Source organism: Grammomys surdaster, unplaced genomic scaffold (assembly GCF_004785775.1).
Source record: "Grammomys surdaster isolate TR1022 unplaced genomic scaffold, NIH_TR_1.0 136, whole genome shotgun sequence".
Lineage (NCBI taxonomy): Eukaryota > Metazoa > Chordata > Mammalia > Rodentia > Muridae > Grammomys > Grammomys surdaster.
This window is the reverse complement of record NW_021604594.1, coordinates 5,288,076-5,308,128: the sequence shown is the minus strand read 5'-3', so window position 1 is coordinate 5,308,128 and position 20,053 is coordinate 5,288,076. Positions and strand designations below refer to the sequence as shown.

The window sequence follows — 20,053 nt, the reverse complement described above, 5'->3', positions numbered from 1 at the left end:
AAGAAAGAAAGAAAGAAAGAAAGAAAGAAAGAAAGAAAGAAAGAAAGAGAAAATAAAAACCTTTTCCAAATCCTTAGCCATCAGAGAAATACAAACTACAACTGGAGCTTAGTGGCCAGTGCTTACCTAGTACCCATGAGGAGGCACGTGTTCTGCATTTGTGTCCCAGGAAGAAGAAAATTAACATGTATTGTCGAATGTTCAAGTGACCTTAGTGTGATTGAATATCTAATAAAAGACAAGAGAGAGAGAAGCAGAGGCAGCCGCAGAGCTTTTAGAGAACATTCATGAAGGGCAGAGTCACTGATGGGAGCAGAGATTATAATCAAAACCAGAGAGAGAGTAACATTTAGAAATTTAATCTCTGTGAAGCTGTGTCTAAGATGGAAGGGGAAATTCAAATAAAAATGGTAACTACTTAAAGATTGTGGTAAAAAATATTTCACATTTGGATTCTATGAGTTACATTATGCTCAGCAGTGAGAATTCAGGGTCTTCAACACCTGCATTAATAAATTAAGAGTAAAAATGAGTCTCCATGTCCAAAATGTAGAAATCAAACAACAAATTAAACCCAGGGTATAAGAAGGAATATAAAAAATGAAAGCAAAACTGAATGGGGAAGATAAGGACTCGAGTAGGTCAAGTTAGTAAATGAAATGACCCCTGCAAACTCAGCCCCAGGAACTAGGGATTACATGTATGTAGCCTTAGATTTTTCAAAACTTTCTTTTAATAAGGTTCTTAAATGCTTTAACCTTCCTTCTGGCCCACCACCCATCAAAGGCAGTGGGAAGGAAAGGTTAATAGAGCAAAAGAGGATGTGGATCTGTTTAGAAATAGTCCTTTGGAGCAAATCCAATCTGCATTGTCAGGAAATCAGCAGTTCAGTTCAGTTCACATCAATCAGCAGCGGGAATTTGATCCACTCACAAATATCGTTCAAGAAGCAGCAAAGGCAGATCGATCTGGAAGAAACCACAAGGCTCTGCCAATCAGCCAGAGTCCACAGAAATACCACCAGAAGTTTTTTGATCTGTTTCTCCCTATGAAGTCACAACAAATGACGATAAGCAAAGAATGGTAGGGTGTACCAATACGACTTAGCATTGTCAGCAAAGCCCAATGATGATCAAAACGAATGGTAAAGCATACCAATATCACATAGCATTGTCCACTATCTTTTGGGTTATACTTATATCTTTTCCAAACATCACACGTTCTCTCAAGTGTCCATTCTAGCAAAATACAATGTGCCCCCTTTCCAGGATGCTTCTAGAAAAATACTACATGTCTGTTCTCAGCAAAATATCCTCCCCATGTGTCTGCTTCAGCAAAAGTATCCTCACATAAGACAGTTTCCAGAAAAACATCAGATTATGCAACTGCGTCTCTAAAGAAACCAGAAATTTCTACTTCAATTTCACTTGGAGATTACAGGGACACCTTGATTTGGAAGTCAGCAGGAACACTAAGTCACACACATAAAAGACACTTCAAAGAGCAAAACAATAAACTAATTTAATCATTGAAATTGGAAAAGCATAATATGCATTGTAATTGATAGAAAATGTTCAGATCAATAGAGGAGACTTCTGTAGGAGTGAAGTCATGGTATGTCTTTCTTTGCTTTCTTTTTGTACTTAGCACTCAGATAAACAGAATTTCTTCTGCTATATGGCCTCACCATGACACCCTGTGTAAACATGGGAGCATGCAACTGAGGACTGAAACCTCTGGACCCTAAGCTAAAATAAACTTTGTACAAGTTGATTCTGTCAAGCATTTTGTAACAGTAACTGAAAACCCACAGACTTTGTGGTTGCCTCTCTTATCTCAGCCCTGGAACCAGTAAGCTTCTCAACATTCCCAGTTTCTTCGAGTAGAAATTAATACAGAGAAATCAAGATGTTAGATGTGTTCATTGTCCTCAGAATGTCTCCTGTTCTAGGTTCTAGCAATACAGATTGGGAAGAGTTATCAGAAGTGAGGTTTATGTTGTTCTCCAATTCCCACAAGGATCTACCTCGTTCCTCTCCTTTCCAAATCCCCATCTTCCTTCTTCCAGGTAGAGTTCTCAAAGCACATTTGTTTAGCCCCATGACTGGCCTTGCAGTAGGAGTGGCCACGTGAAAAACAGACCTTCTCGAAGGTCACAATTTCACTGAAGACATAAACCCAGTGACCTACAACCTCACACTGGGTCCCACCTCTTAAGATTTCCACTTTCAAATGGCATCATCCTTTAATAGGCTTCTAGGAAACATCCCACATCCAAACTAAAGCAGCAAAGTATCTCATGATACCTACAAGTGAACAAGCATTACCAAATGTTACAGGAAGCAGGTTGAAATAATGTAGGGGCCAGTTTCAGGAATGGGTGAAACTTCCTTATCTTCCTTTCCCTTCTCATCCCTTTCCCTTCTCTCCTCTTTCCCTCCCCACTTCCCACTACTTTCTCACTGTCCTCTCTGTTTAGGTCATGATGTGAAAGGAAGTAGTCTGAGAAACTGAGTAACAAGAGTCCTTAGTCATCCCTGCAAACGGTCCAGAAACTACACACACAGGCTTTGCTTGTCTCCTCTTTATGAGAGTGAAACCAGTATGTGTAACTAATAGAAATAGCAAATGAATGTTCTCACGATGTCTAATTTTCCACTTGAGAGATATTTTTTAAAAATGAACTAGAATTGATTCTTTTATTCTTTAGGTGGTTTTCCCCTTAATGCTGATAACTGGCTAATTTGAGAACTAATTGTACAGTGCTGAAGCATGTTAGCATTTGAAAATATTCCATCTGCCTTAAAAAACAAGTCTATCCACAAAAGATTCCTGAAGGTGCATGTAGTATCTTAATAAAAATCACACAATTATGTTAGCACGCTAGTATCAGTAGCACTGTGATGAATTCCAGGAAGCTCTAACAACTTATTGCCTAATATGAAATATCATCTATTTCTATTTGTATAAATTGTAGGGTTGTCACCTTGGTACTTTCTACTTCATTTCTTTCCCATGGAACACTGGCAGTCATTTTGGCCTCATCCGAGGACTGATTCAACTTTGACTCCCTCTTGCAGACTTACAGTATTTGAGCAAGGTTTAGGAAACTCTGCTAAAGGTAGGAACCCAACAGTAGTCACAGAACTGTGTGTCTATGTGAGCTTTTCAAAGTCCTCTAGGTTAGCATAATGAAACCACTGCCACATTTTCCATGGTATCTGTGCAGTTCACCCTAAGACATCTGAGAATTCTCAATAGTGATTCATGATGGGAAAGTTATTTCAGTGTTGGGACCAGAAGTTTTAACATGACTGCTGGTCCCAAACACTGTCTGTTCTAAAACTCTAAAATTCTGAAACTTAATGTTTGAAACAAAACACTAGAGTTGGAAATCTTCAGTGAAGATGATAGGGATGCATCTAACAAGTGTCTGACATCCTACTTGGAGGGACAGAGTCTTAACTATATAGTAACTATGATGCCTAGAAGTAGTTCTATAGCAGATAGAGAAGGAGGGGCAAACATGATAACTATATAGTCTGAGAAGGAAAGGGGGAAAGATATAAGTCTGTGCTGGAAATAAATGATCTCTTTCAAAACAAGCCAATGTCATTTTTTTTTTCCAGAAAAACCCATCTCACTAGCAAAACCAGTTAAAAGTAAGGTTTTTGTACTTAAGTATGAGACAAAACTGAGTTTAGAAGAAGTTCTAATTTTGTTCTCAACCACCCTAAGATCAGTCTCATGGGACACTGATTTGACCTAATAGCAAACTGGAATAAGTTACTCCTTTTATGGGGGGAAAACCAGTTTAAGATTCTGGGAAAATGGCTCAATGGGTAAAGTATTGAAATTATTAGGATCTGAGTTCAATCCCTAGAACCCATGCAAAAATGTCAGATCTAGAGACAGGTAAGCTTAGCTTTGGGCAGGCAGAGAGAGCTGGATCCCTAGAACACCCTGGCTAGCCTGGCTAGCCTAATTGATGAGCTCAACACCAATGAGAGACCCTGTCTTAAAGGAGATAGATAGTGTAGACAATGTCCCTGATGATCATAGCCTAAGTCTTCTTCTGGCCTCCGTACACGCACATTAAAAACAGGATTATTTGGGCTTTTTTTCTTGTGTATAAACTAAGAAATGTTAACCATTGTTAAGTTATTCTGTTTCAGTCTTTGTTGTCGTCAATTGTTTCAATTCCTCAAGCCTCACAACAAGACTCATAGGTAATTTTGTTCCCATATTTCTAAGGGAAGATATTTATAGTTCTTGATGCTATTATGAGTATTTAATGAGATAATTCATAAAAGTTGCTCACAAAGTGTGTGGCACATAGTAACTGCTTAATAAATGCCAGTCATTATCATTAGCCTCTGAGTTTTAGAATAATGACTATCTGATATTCAGAGAAATGGTGTTAACAAATCCATTTAACAGCATGAAAACTTAGTTCAACATTTTACTGGAAACATTTAGAGGATATTCATTTAACGCCCTGAGTCTAATCACATGGCAAAACCTGACAAAGCCTACCTAAACTGTTTCTTCAAGAAGAAGCTGAATTATACAAAACACACTGTCACGGAGGCTTCTTCCTTGCAGAACAGTCTGACATTGATATTCCCGAAAATGAATATGCTCATCAGCTTCTATTCTCAAGACACTCTTCTCAATGAGTGAATCGAGAATATAATTTTCCTGTACAATACAGCAATTAATTTTTTTCAATATAATTATAATCAATTACATACAAACCATAGCCATCTCTTAGGAGGAAAACGTTGCAAAGGGTTTTGAGAGGCCCTTGGGAAGATTACTGAGATCATTTGTTTCAGGTATAATAGAATCAACAATTTCTACAGAACTAAGTCTAGCTTCCTATCAGCTGAAAATGCAGTTGTTTTGAGAGAAGAATCTGGAAGAAACTGGAAGAAGCCCATTAGTTCTGTCTGTCAGTCTCTATCAGTATAAGCCAGAACAGGGACAAAGGTTTAAGGAACAAGCAATGACCCAACATGACTGAAGGATGGGTGTTAGCAAACTTTTGCAAACATATGAACATAGGAGTGTAACTGTTCTATATTCTATCTACAAAGACATCATTGGTAAGTGTGATGTGTAGGGATCTGTATACATGCATCAGTGAAACTAAGTCTCCTGAAGTTGACAATATCCTGGATCTTGAGGCCAGCTAAACCTATTCAGTTAGAGCTTCTGGAGGTTCAGGGCCAGGAAGAGCAGATCACAGAGTGAAGATAAATTTTCTAGAAAGATGCACATATCCTTAGATACTTTAAGTTTCTCTTTTTTCTTGATTGTTTTAGATGTGGTCGTTCTGTACTCTCAGTTTGAGCTTGTTCTATTGTGTGAAGTTCTTGGGGGATCTAATGCTATTTGCAGGCTGACACTTAGTAAATTTTCACACTGCTAATTGCTAGAATGGAAACAATTCAAAATGTGAAACCACCCTGTTCTAGGATTAAAATAAACTGCAAATGCTCCTGGTGCCTGATTAGCAAAACTTGCATGGTTGCTGTGCTTTCTCTCCATGTGGTTTGGTTCTGAGTGGTAGGTACACACAAAGGTTTACTCAGAAGGAATAAATAAAAATATAGCAATTAGTTGAAGAATGGGTATGCAGTGAGTGACTGCAGAAAATCCACAGGGATGTGGGGGCTGGAAACGGGGTAGTGACGCTCCAAATGCCTCATTTTTAAGCTGCTGCAGGATGTGGACATCACATGATCTTTCTTGGACAGAGTACCTCACAAGCGTTGATACAGAAATAAGAAAACAGATACAATACTCAGCTTTTCTGTGTGTTGATTAAGTACACTTGTGGCAAAAACATTTAAAAATGACATATAAGATTTTACTTTCCAGTTGACTGATTAATTACTAATCTCTTACTGCTTTCCCTGGAACCTAAGAAGACGATTGTACTTCAAATATGACTCCTTTTTTTGCATGTAAAATCCCTGTCTCTAAGCAGAACACATCCTACCAACTAACACCGCATACAACTGCATGTCTAACACTAGCATTCTTTTTAACAGATAACAACTGCTCATTTAAAAGAGATCATTATGAGAGTCCTAAGTTCAATACTCAGGACCTGCATGATGGAAGAAGACTACTGAGTCTTAAAAGTTGTTCTTTGACATCCACACACCCAGCGTGGCTCATGTACACATGTGCACACACACCACACACACGCAGAAATATAAATTTTAAAGTGATCTTTATAACAGTAACTTATTATATTTTCTTCTAAGTACATCATTTCTCATCATATCACAGTAAAACTGTCACACATTTTTCAGCTAAGGCAATCTTTCTCTTTCTCTCTCTCTCTTCCTATCCCTCTGTCCCCTCCTCCCTCCCCCCTCTCTGTGTATGAGTATGATTTGCTTATACAAGGTAATATAAGCACTAAAAAAAACAGTTTAAGAAATAATAAGTTTTTTATTCATTTGTGTTTATTCGGGTTTTATATGTTTGTGTGTATATCAAGATCAATCTACCAGGTATAGATTTGAGGTAATAGCAAAATTAGGCAAATTAGTCTTTTTAGAAATAAAACTAGATATTTAAATACCATTTCTGTATTCTTTGTCCCTCACATATGAAAGCTCATTTCATCTATGCCAATAGAATTTCAGACTACATTGCATGAACAAAACAAATTAAACAAATACAGGACATTTATATTTTCCTGTCTTATGAAATTAGTATTTAAAGATATGAAACTGAACAGTAATGACATCAGAACTAAATCTCCCCAGTGTGTGCTAAAATACTATTAATTGACAATAGCAATTGGAAGTAGATCAGCAAGTCCTAAATATATCAAAGAATTCAATAATCATGTTCCATAAGGCTTCTTCTACCTTTTGCTCATTTCTTCTGCATTTTCTTCTAAGGTTTCTCTTGTGTATTTTATTACAGAAAAGCCTCTATATTTTTATATTTAGTCTTCATTTTTAAGTTGTATACTACTACTTTCCAAACATGCCTCTACTGCTAAATCAATTGATTTCTTCACTTCCTCTCAAATCACTTTTAAAGAGCCTGGATCTTCTTCCTCCCCAGAGGAAGAGGAATCTTGTCACAAGTCCCTAAGTTCCCAGATCAGGACACCTTCCCTTGGAGCCAGTTGGAGTCTTGAGTACATTGCATCCATTCATTTTCCAAGTCACTTAGCACACAGCTTTAGGCCTTTTAAAATAAAAATGTCTTGTTCTTGTTTCTATAGGTTTCTATCAATTTTGAGGGGACAAATGACACCTGTGAGACTGTCTCAGCTGCGTACTTGAAGGCCCAGGGATGCTCATTCAGATTCAGATTATCATCTCTAGGGAAAACCTTGGTTTAGAGTCCAAAGGAGTCTTCAAATGACCATTATGGTCAAATCAAATATGTAAAAACTGGAATTGTGCTCTAAAGGGATAAAAATAGACACATCTAATTGTAACTAGTATAGCATATACATTATATAAATATATATATTAAATATATATACTATATTTAAAGCTGTGTTTACTTTGTATCACAGGTAACTTTTCTTAAATCAGAACACATCATATCCTACTACTTTTGACATAATCATAACAATTGTTCAAAAAAAAGAAAAAGAACCCTTTAACTCCAGAATCAATGGAAAGCGACTATGGTTTTCATTAAGTTTGTTAGTGTCTGCATTGTATGCTAGATCCTTTTTAAAAGCACCATATTGTATTCTTCGTCTCCAGAGTGAACAAGATTAAGGAATACATCTCCACTTTTAATTTTCTGTATTATTTTTACTACGTGTAGCTGTGTTTGGGGTGTTGCGGGGGCAGTTTGTACATGGGAGTGCAGATGCCCAAGTGTCCAGATGTGTTGTTCTAAAGCTGTTCTTCTAGGTAATCCAGAGCCTGCTGGTATAGGTGCCAGCAACTGAACTCAGGTTTTCTTCAAAAGCAGTGTGTGCTCTTTTTTGTTTGTTTTGGGTTTTCTCTTTGGTTAGAAGACAGAGCAGAGAGTCTGGTGCATAATGTGTTGCATGGATGAATTATATTGCTTACTGTTACAAAATTATGACAACTTTTCTATAGCTAATAGTTGAAAAAGAAGGTGGGTATGGTGAAAGTCTGTAATTCTAGCAAGGTGAAGGATCTGAAGGGAAGAACATGAGTTCAAGGTTAGTTTGAGCTATGTAGACTATGTCTCAGAAACACAAAGCAAAATAAAATTAGATGATGCTGTGTTCAACTGAGCTCAGAAAAGTGGGTCAAGAGAGAAATTAATTGACTTTTAGATAAAAAGAAAATGTGTTCTTTTATATTTATAAACCTGTAATTATTTAGTCAATGTTAATTAGTTTTCAAATCTCAAGTATTTGCTATTGCTTTATTCCTCCAGTCACGCCTGCCAACTTTTCCTTTAAAAATTATCACATCTTATTCCTTGCTCAGATTCCAAGTATAATTGCTCATATCTAGAAATAACACAGTCTCAGAGCTATATAAAATTGTGATTGTTGGATCAATTAGAGGACCACCCACTTGAGGCTAAATGTCTCCTTGTATTAGTCAGAAGAATAAAAGAGACCTGTAAGTGCTGGCAATAAAAAAATAAATTATACTTGCCAGGCAGTGGTTGCATACACCTTTAATCCCAGCACTTAGGAGGCAGAGACAGGCGGATTTCTGAGTTTGAGGCCAGCCTGGTCTACAGAGTAAGTTCCAGGACACCCAGCGCTATACAGAGAAACCCTGTCTCAAAAAACAAAACAAACAAACAAAAGTTATACTTGCTCAATCAAGGCTAAATTAAAAATAACTTTGAAATCAATGTGGTTTTAAGAATGACTTGTAAAAATAAGTTCTTTGTCTTTGGAATTAAAATATGATTGTCTGATATTTGACTGAAAGTTATATATATTTTTTGATATGCAAAAATTCTGTCACCGCCTAAACTTTCGACAAACAATAAACTCTTTAGATGGGGAATACTGGGCAAGAATGTAACCAGTGAGCAATCACTTTTTGCCAAAAACTCAAGCCCTGTGTCAGAGGCAAGGGATGGTAGGTATAAGGAAGGAAGACAATACACACAGAGACCTAATTCCACAGAAAGCAAACCAGGAAGATCAGGAAGAGTTGGGCAATAGACCTTAGCCCAGAGAGCCTGATAAGGACACAGAGCCTCCACCATTCATGAAAGAGGATTGGAGCCAACTCTGTTTGACTCTTAGGTGACAAGCACTTTAATGAATGCTTGAATTATGCCGATCTGCAGAGGGGGCACTACTGGATTGTAAGCTCGAAAAGGGAGATCCTACATAATGTGACTGACAGAGAGCTTTGTAGCCTCCAACATGCCTTTGAGCATGCTGGAGATGATCAAGACTGCCTTCAATGGGACATGGACCTGATACCCACAGGACACTCTGGGTCCCTGGATGCAGAGATGGAGCAGACACACCTGTCTTGCTTATGTTCTTTCACTCTCAGTAGAGGTTTTTAACCCTAATTGTCAGCATTGTTTGGTTTTAAAAGTCAATCTCTTTGCTTTCCATGAGCAAAATTATCCTGCATTCCAGGAGCAAGCCAGAGAAAATGACCCTATAGATTTCACTGTTTCCCACTCTAATCTAAATTGTACAAAGTAAGATTCCCAGAGGATGCTTGACAAAGATGCATAGTTTTATTCATTCCTTACAATTTGACTATATTTTTAACCCTAGATCAAGCTAAAACATCAGTCATTAAACTAAATATTTAGACAACATTTTCAGAGGTATTTTGTTTGGATTTTGACAAGTCTCTCTACTCCTATAAAATTGCTTTTACCAAATTGAGGTTTGTCTAAATGTCCTTTGCTTGCTCGGGTAAGATATATTGAAGTTGCCCTAGCCAGTTCTTGATAAGGCCTCTGGGAGTGTTCTCAGACCTTCAGCACAAGGAAGAGGTTCACTCTCTTAAGAAAATGACACATTCTTATTTTATGGACCATCTAAGCCTTCTGAATTCATATACATAAATTCATATACATAAATTTAATTGAAATATTTTGAGGGAAATTTTAAACAACAGCATTGAAAATAACCTATCACAGTGAATTCTTACTGATTATGAAACCTCTTTTACTTTCACTTTGTTTACAGAGAAATGAACCAAACTCTGGCCTTTGTGTGCTCCTGTCCTCGGCAGATCTTCTAAATATTGCACAGGCACTGATGAGGAAGCAGAGCATCCAGGCACGAAGCAGTCACTTGAGCTTCTCATGGGATATGTGAATATGCTTAGCAGCTCTACATCACAGTGTGTGTCTATAGGATAATCTAGATCCATGATGCTGGGGCTAGAAGCTCCTGATGCCGTTATGACCTGCTTTCTATCTGGGATCCAACAGTTCCCAACCCCAAACTGCACTAACTACTCCAGCTACTTCTGCGCTAGTCAATCTGATTTTTTAAAAAAGTTTATTAATGGGTCAATGGGAAAATAATCTATATAATCTCTAAATAAGATGTTTTAATTAGGAAAGTTCTATACATTTGTTGTGCATGATATTTAAGATTTTTAGCATTCAAACTATAAAAAATGTCACTTCAAAATTTCAACCACACTGAGTTCATTACTAGGCATACCCTCATGAACACACTCAGGCATTAATCTTCAGAAAAATCTACCCAATAATAGACAACTCTCAGCTATAGAAAACATAAAAAAATAGATTTTTTTAGTTGTATTTTCAAATGCCCAACAGATAAATATTCTTTGCTAGCAATGTGTGGATAGGAAGTGAGTTAGTTCTAAAACAAGCTCAAGAGAAATGTGAGTTAAGACAACAAAAATACTTCTAAAAATAACTCACAGGGCTGGGAAGGTGTGAGAGAAGGAAAGGGTGCTTCCTCCAGATACCTGACCACCAGAGTTCTCTCCTCAGAACCCACATGAAGCTGGAAGAAAGGAATCAACTCCACAGAGTTTTCCTCTGACCTCCACAAATTTAATTTTTTTTAAATTTTAAGTGCAATAAAATTATTTTAAAACTTATTAGGTGGCTGGAAGTATGACTCAGTGGGTTTGGTTCCCTGCAACCACATGTCAGCTCACAATTGCCTGTAACTCCAGTTCCAGACAGTTCTCAACTGGCTTCAGTAGGCACTGCGAGCACATGGTGCACATACATGCACACAAAGCACCCATACATACAAATAAAATAAAAATCTATCTCACTTAAAATTACCAAAAGGTCTTCATAAATGTGATCATTCAAAAGTTACTTTAAAATTCATTTTGTAAGATCAGATTGTAAGATTATTTAGATGGCAATAATCAAGCAACAGTATCAACAAAAACCCAAAGATAATACTTTTTATGGGTATTTATGCAAGAATCCTTAAGGAAGTCATATCAAATTAATTGATAGCACATTAAGAGAACTCTATGCCTTGGTGAAGTGAGATTTATTCTTGAATGGAAGGATAGTTCAAAGTGCAGTTTTCCATCGCTGTATTATGTCAGCCACATCAGCAAAATAAAGGGGGAAATTACATCATTTTCTTAGCTGATTTTTTAAAAGCACCTGACAAGTTACAAGATCTCCTCAGGATGAAAACAACAGACTAGAAACAGAAAGGCAGGCCCACAGCTCAATCAGATGTTCTTTTCACCCAGATAAGTCACTGGTGAGTTTTAATTTTCTTTTTATTTTAGGTGTATGGGTGTTTAGCCTGCCTACGTGTCTGAATGTGTACCATGTGTATCCCTGATGCCCATGAAGGCCAGAAGAGGGCGTCAGAACCCTTGGAACTGGAGTCACAGATGGTTCTGAGCCACCATGTGAGTGCCGGATGTTCTGGAAGAGCAGCGTGGTCTTAACCACCCCACGGCTCTATCCCCTGACGTACGATGTTCCTTGACTATATTGAGGAAGCCCGTGTTCCTTGACTATATTGAGGAAGCCCGTGTTCATTAAAAATCCCTGTGATGAAGACTTACCTTCCAGGATTTTCTTGAACTCTCTAAACCATATGTCACAGTGGTCTTCACTGAGGTTAATAAGATCCAGCGTAGAGTCCTTTAATTTGTTCTGTTGCTCCTTCAAGCAGATGAAAAGTGTGATGCCCAGCAGAGTGCCACTGCCTGGATGCTTGACAGAGCAGCGTCGTTTCAGCTTCACTGAGAATATGTCTTCAAGTTCTAGGGACTCTTCTTTGCCCAGAAGATCACACCTGGAGCCACCTAAAAAGAAATTAAACTCTCAATCAAAACCACTGTTTCTCCATTTTGAATGTATGAAAATTAGCTGACAACCACACAACCATTAAAACTTGGAATTTCATGGCTTTGCCTTTTTGCTTCTATCCCTGTGTGAGCTAGAAATGAGAGAAAAGGAGAATTAGGTCAGTTTTCCCAAGGATAAAGAAAAACTGAAGCACATGGCCCAGAGTCTCTGCTGCAAAACACTTATGACCTTTGGAATCTTAGAAACACCTAGTGTATAAACAAATTTACAAATCAGCAGACAAGACAACATTTTAATAACAAGTTATCATTATGCAAGGGATTTCTAATGCTGAAAACTGGAAAACACTGATTTTTGCTCATGGGCAGGAGTATACAGTGGCTTATTAAGGTAAAGGATACATACATTACCACTAAGCCACACACGTGCATATGCTATGAAAGCAGAAAGGAAGCATTGAGGGGGAAACAGGGACAGCATTTGGAAGAGGGTCTCATGAGCAAGTGACTGAAGTCTGTGGTACAAGGCTTCAAAGCAAGTCTCAGAGGGATCACACTACACCCAAGGAATTAAAAACATGCAGGGACATTCATGGGGACATAAAAATAGCCAGCCTCTCTATCTGTCAAGCCCGCATAGTGATGTATTCAAAGGAGCGTGTGTGTGTGTGTGTGTGTGTGTGTGTGTGTGTGTGTGTGTGTGTACACATGTGCATGTATGATCCAAGTAAGAGGAACAATGAGGAGAGGCAAAACAAGGAAAGAGCAAGACTGCTACAACATCAAAAGGCAGTGAGAGGCTCCTTCTCTGTCTGTCTGTCTATCTGTCTGTCTGTCTGTCTGTCTGTCTGTCTTTTTCCCTCTCTCAGCACTGTCAGGCATTCCTGAAGTCAGAGAAGAAACCTTCCAATGAAGATGGATGCATTCTATGTTAATTGCCAAGACTTCTCTGCAAGTTTCAACAAGGAGAGTGGATTCCTCTTCTAACCACAGGGGAAAGTATAGCCTGATTGTCCACTGAGCACATAGAAGCTCCTGGGGAAAAAAAAGAGAAGAAATTCTCTTTTCTGCATGGTTAGGCAACAGGAAGATCAGTTGAAAGCAAGTCGCCTTTTCAAACCTGTCACTCTTAAGAAGGCTCAGGTTTCAGGCCTGCCAGGAATGGACTGCTGAGGTTGTTCAGTGACTTAAGAGTCAATCCTCACCCAGGATCAATTCTGTGGGTTTTTCTCTGAGCATCAAGACATTCCATATCATAGAAAGTAAGGCAACCATATCACCACCTAAACTGATCAATAGAGTGAAGCTGTCTGTCTTAGTTTACAAGTCACACACACACACACACACACACACACACACATTTTTCTATAGACACCCTTCAAATAACCTCCCTCACTTAGGTAGACTTTTCTCTAGTATAGACTTCTCAAACTATCAATCTCATAGTGGATTTTCTCATGTAAAAAGATCAAAGGATCCCAAAAAACTTTCATGTCAGTGGCTATATGTAGCTATATGTATCTGTATTTTCTGTTTGGGAAATTAAAACTAAGACCTTTTAAAACATACATATACAAAGCTAACATATATATATATATATATATATATTTGTGTGTGTACAGTGTATGTATATATAGTATATTTATATATATTTCTACACACACATGAATATGAGACAGGGTGTCACACATAGCTCATGATCCTCAGAACTTCTGTGTTCTTTTCAGGGAATGAGAAGAAAACTGCAAGGACATTTGCTAATTTCATAAAAGTACTTATCTCAGTTATATTTCCTGAAAAATTTCTGGACTACACTTAGAAGATGCTACCTCCGCATGCTTGGCATTGTCTGTTTAGATTTATCAGCACTACGTCTGTTTGCATACTTCACCTTTCAATCAAATACATTTATTATATTTCGATTCCAAAAGCTATCCCCAACTGATTTATCCCTGCAGCCTAATCCCTTTGCTGTATATAACCATCTACAGGTCCCTTTGAGAGTAGCCTTCACTTCTCAGAGCTGGATAATCTTTATACACTCTTTAAGGAGTCCCAGGGAAGAAACAGGAGGAACTAAAACCTGACCAGTGCTGCACAGACTTGCCTACAGCCATCTGAAGAAGGCAATTTCTAAATTGACGTTTCTTTTTCCCAGGTGACTCCTGTTTGTGTCAACCTGACAAACACTGACCGGCACAGCAAAGGGAATCAAACTCAGTCCCAGTGAGGACTCGTATGTTTGTACACGCTGAGCTTATTAGCAGTTATGTGCACCTGTCAGGCAGGCAGGTGTGTGAGTAGCTTCCTTGGAATGTGTGAGAGAGTCAGATATTGTACATAAGGAAAAAAAAAAACAGGCTCATCAAAAGTTCAGGGAAATCTTCACCCAGTGGTACATAACAGAGTTTATAGTCAACTGTCTGTGGAACTAAGCTCATGTTTTACACGGAGGTGCTTCTAGGGAGATGTAGTCTACAGCTGTATTAGAGGACTCAGGTGAAGAACTTGTTTTGGTCTATCAATAGGTAGTTTTGGAAAAATGAATTAGTCAAGCAATTAGTGAAGCCTCCTTTTATTTTCCATTTGTATTTCTTAAGATTTGTTATTTCAGGGCTGGGAGGTGGGCACTTAGTGGGTAAAGAGCTTGATGTACAAGCAGAAGGGTCTCAGTTTAGTTACATAGCAGATATATAAAAGCCAGATGTGGGTAGCACGGGGCTCTAACCATTTGGGAGGAAAAAGACAGGGAAAGGCAGATTCCAGCTGCTGGCTAACCAGTTAGTCTAGCCAAATTTGTGAGCTGCTTCACAGATTTGACTCAGTAAGAGACTCTGTCTCAAAAAGCTGAAGAGCAACAGAGAAGAAATCCAGTGTTGCCATCTGTCCTCCACAAGCACATGAACTCACAATAGTGCATACATGCATTCAATACACAGAGACACACAATACACATAGACATGCAATACACAGACACAGAGAGGGTGGTTCCCTCGCATATTCTTTTCCTCATTTCTTCTCATTTGCTTGTCTTTCACTCATTTGTAGGTGTATCTCAAATCATTTTGACATTAGACCCTTTTTGTATATGTTGCAAATAGCTTCTAGGCTAATCTGATAATGTTGGTTACAACCTATGCCAATTAAAGATTTAGCATGGTAGAGTAAAACATGCCATGAATATGCAGAGGGGAAAAGAATGGAAAAAGGGAAAAAAAGAAATAGACACTAAGAGAAAAATGATAAGCTCCACGATTTTTATTTGAAATATCATTCCACATAGTTTGAATTCTTTGGTATGTAGGTGCTTAACTTAAGTAATTCAAGAATTATTCTATTCTTATAAGTCACGAATTTATACATATGAACCTGAAACTAGTATCACATTTGGCAATGACAAACAGAGAAGTCTTTATAGGAACAGGAATGTCTATCGGCACCCTTGCTACGGTGGATTATCTTGACATCCTGGCTAACTGCTAGGCCATAAAAGGCAAGCCTGGTGGTGCATGGAAAGGTAGGACTCTGACTCTAATTACTGACTATAGCATGACATATAAGATTCAAGCGAGTCAACCTGATCATTAGACTTAATGAAAATTGCAGGTGAATATGTCTTCGTATGAGAAGACATAATTGGGAAAACAGAACTTCCATCTCAACTAGCATATGAAACCTTTGGAAAAGGCAGCAACTATTGATGTGGGAATTTAGTGAGGGATGACAGAAGCCATTTAAAATTTACTGAGAGACAAAATAATGGTGATACACTGAATTCCAAGATTACCTGTCTTGCAAGTCTAAAATCTTATGGTTCAAGAATAATTTATAAAACAACTTCAACCAAAACCTCAATGGAATTTTTTTTTTATGTTTGGATGAGCAAGGACTCTGTTCAAATTATTTGCAAGTTCTCTTGGAGTAACAGGCTGTGTTAGCTAGAAAAAGATCCTAAGAACAATGGGGGCAATTGCCATCTCCAGCAGGTATGATCTTCAAAGTAGCAGTAATTTCAATATCTAGAAACAGAAACAAATGGACCACAGAAACATGTGTGTGTATTTGAAAATTAACAAATATACTTATCTAAAGAAATTTAAACTATGTGGAAAGGAGCAGAAGGTGGTTGTCAACTTATTAATCATTTGAAAAGATAAAAGAAAGCCCTATCTCATACATTACTGCAGTAATCCTAGATTAGAAATTTATATACCCTTAAGTTAAAAGTGCATTGAGCATAATAAGACAGTCAGACACACAGAGCTCAAGTTATCTGACCTACAAATCATTTGATCACTTTGAAAGTCCTAAAGATTCATAAAGAAAAGTCACAAAGAGAGCAAAGGCCAAAGAGTTATTTGTAACACTTTCATGGAAAAGCACACAGAAGACTCAAGCAGGCATTCCACAAAAGAAGAAATGCAAATCAACCAACAAACATATGAAGAAGTTCAACCTAATTAGTAATCAAAGAAATGCAAATTCAAACAACCAGACACCACTCTTTGCCTTTTAGGTTGGCATGGGATCAAAACTCAGGGTGGGCGGTGGTGTGGCTGAAAAGGAAGCAGGTTTAGTGCCGGCAAGAGGTGCACATGGTAGCTGCTGGGTAGTATGCTGTGAGCCGGTATCAAAGATCCCAAATGGTAATTGCGGCAGTATTCATGATAACAAAATGCTTGGAGGCTGCACTAGCATCCTTTCAGAGGATGGTAGAATAAACCATCATTGCATTCTGTAGCTTTTGTTGAACAGGTATCACTGGTGTGTCTGCATCCAGAAAGACATTGGCACTGAGAACGAATGTCATGTAATAAAAGCAAGTTACACAGTTGATGGGGGGGGGGCGGGGTTTGCTGAACCTGCTTACATACTTCTTAGAAATTCAAGAAATAACCACAGAATATGCTTAACACCAGTTACCGTTTCAGAGAGATAAAATCAAGAACATCAACTTCTGGTTCTCTTATATATCTTCATTAGTTTTCCCTTCCAGTAATCAGCAGGATGAGCAATTTTAAGTGTAGAAAAGGGGAAACTAGGGACACGAAGATTCAGTGGGGAAAGAGGCTTGATGAGCTCTGAGCAACTCTTGACTATTGTCTTCTAATGTCTACCCTGCCATATGCACTCTGAAAGAGGGAGGGAAGGAGAGAGGGAGGGAGGGACGGAGGGAGGAACGGAGGGAGGGACGGAGGGAGGGACGGAGGCAGGGAGGGAAAGGCTTTTTGTGTGCAAAGTTTTGATGCAGGAACTTACTTTTCAGAATTAACTTCAAAAGAATAAATTATAAACACAGCTGAAGTCAAAGGAAAAGCTCACCCAAGCATCACTGAGATCAAACTGAAACAACTTGAGTGTGTGATAATAGAACATGCATTTCATGTAGCACGTTGAGTTGTTGCTGAAGACTGCACAATTGGAATTTAGTGTTCTGTGTAGAAACGGATTCCCCAAAAAGCATGTTAGAATTCGGTGCACTTGACTTTGAAATGTTTTTATCCTAAAGCTTCAGCCTAAATGTTTAATCGGCAGTGTGGGCTGTGCTTCGCTGCGCCTTATTTTTGTTTTTGAAGTTTACAAGGAGTAAGCAGCAAACCTGCTGGCTCTGGGTGAGGCAACACCAGCCTCCTGGCTCAGAGGTTAATGAAGGTCTCCTCAGTTCCCTGTGGAAAGCCCTAGGGCTAGCCTCAGGAAAGGCGAAAGGTTCTGGGGATTATCTGATGAGATAAACTGAAAATCTTAGGTCATTATTTCTCCTCAGCTACCACTTCAGGACACTCTTTGGACACTCTCGGGATACACAAATATTTATTGTAAACTTGAGTAAAGAAAACAAAAGAAAATAAACCATGTTGTAAAAAGAAGTATTGGTTCTATAAAGATGGACTACCTACCTGTGTCTCTCTCTAAGGATTGCTTTAAGAACGACTTGGATTCCTTTTCTTGTACAAATGAATCATAAAAGGGCTTTTGAAAATAAGTGAGCTATTTTAAGTGCTGATCTTAAATCTTAAGTTAGATCTTAAATCTCTGCTTGGATTCCCTTCTCCTGAGTGGCTGGGCTGATTCATACTGGCCACTCCTGGGACAGCATCAGTTTCTGTCACAAGAAAAGCAAATGTTCTCATAATTACACAGGAAAGCCACATTTCTATGAACCTATTACAACCAGACTGGAGAATAAAGAAAGAGTTCTGAAGAGAAGCACCACACCCACTGACTTTCTAGGCATGTGTTTTAAATACAGCTTTACTTCCACCCTAAGAGTAAGTGGCACAGTTATTGGGAAGACTCTGGAGTAAAACTTCATGTATAAATTCATATTTGATATCAGCAGATACAAATGCAGAAATGGTCTACAGGCACTGCATTGCAGGCTACCAACATTAACTCCTCACAGACCATGTAGAGCTCTGGTTGGTGGCATGTGGGTTGTTATTTGAAATCTATTGGCTCATTAGGATCATATTGGTCGTTGCTAGTTGCTTCAGAACACTAACTGTCCTCTCGCATTACTTACAGAGATACTGGGACCATCTGTTCTTACAAGGGATTTAAATATGCGTCTATTGGATAGCTTGCTATTTATTTAATTCAGCACCCACTTCCTATTGTATCTTCTTGGGGGAGGGGGAGCCAATTTAATTACAGGGAATAAAGATAACCTCTCCTGGCAGGTTACCTTGTCACCATGAGAGCAAAGCAGGACCTGTTCAAAATGGGTTACAGTGACAAATAAGGAGAGCAAAGCCAGTGATACTTAAGGATATTGAGCAAAGGTTTAACAAAAATAGGACAGTGAGCCGTACTTTTAAAAATATTACTGTAAGCCCAGGGCTTGTCTGCATCAATCTTGGCACATCTGCCTGATGCGGACCGTAAACAGGATTAAAGCTGGGTTTATCTGCCTGGTGCTAATTGTGCTCACAGTTCCTGCACATGTCCACTTTTTAAAACATGGCCTGCAAAACAGCCTGCTGGATAGATGGCTCCCGCACAACACCCTGAACACACACACACACACACACACACACACACACACACACAAACACACACAGTGTGTATGTCAAATTGTTAGGCAAAATGATGCCTAACAGGTTTTTTTTTTTTTTGGCTCTTCAGAATTACTTATCTAATCCCCTAATTAAAAATACAAAATTCTGTTTGAGTACACCACATACTGAGATAAATCTGTGAAGCAAGGGACCAATAAATTTGAATACACTCTAATTGTAAGTAGAAAACACAACGTAATTGTTAATAATCAGGTTAAACTAGGGTTTACACAAATAGGGCCAATCCTGTAGCAGACTGAAAACTTGATTGAATGTATTGCTTTCCTGGAGAATGAGGTATAGCATTGGATAGCAGAGGTGCCAAAACTCCTAAGCACACATGCATAGCAAGACGGAGAGATGGAGAACTAGCATTCTTGTTTAGTAAAAAGATTAGAAAATTTTCATCTTATTTGAGAGAAATCACAAATCCACTATCAATCTTATAGTTTTACTAGACCAAATTTAATATTGGAGATGATTTTTCTGCCTGTGGGTTTCTTCCATTTATCTTTTTCTGACAAGTGTAAGCACTTCAAATATGTCTAGTAAGAGTTTAAACACTTAAAGATGTAGAGACATTTCTGCATGAAGTTCACAAAGAACTAATGAAAAGTCAAGAAATGTCAAATATTCTCCTGTAGCTTGGGTCTTAAAATACAGATAAAAATTCCAATTCTTTATTCAGAACAATGCCCAAAATGTAAGAAGTGAAATAATTAAAACCTCAGTCTATATTTAGTCATAATTATC

General features: G+C 38.2%; 1 protein-coding gene across 2 annotated transcripts in view; it reads right to left on the bottom strand.

Annotated features, from left to right (window-relative positions):
- Cerkl (ceramide kinase like) overlaps positions 1–20,053 on the bottom strand; it is a 93,234-nt gene that overhangs the window by 45,686 nt on the left and 27,495 nt on the right. For both annotated transcript variants that reach the window (XM_028762859.1, XM_028762860.1), the window contains exon 2: positions 11,997–12,239. In XM_028762859.1, the coding sequence (XP_028618692.1) occupies positions 11,997–12,239 (243 nt within the window). The remainder of the gene's footprint in view (positions 1–11,996; positions 12,240–20,053) is intronic.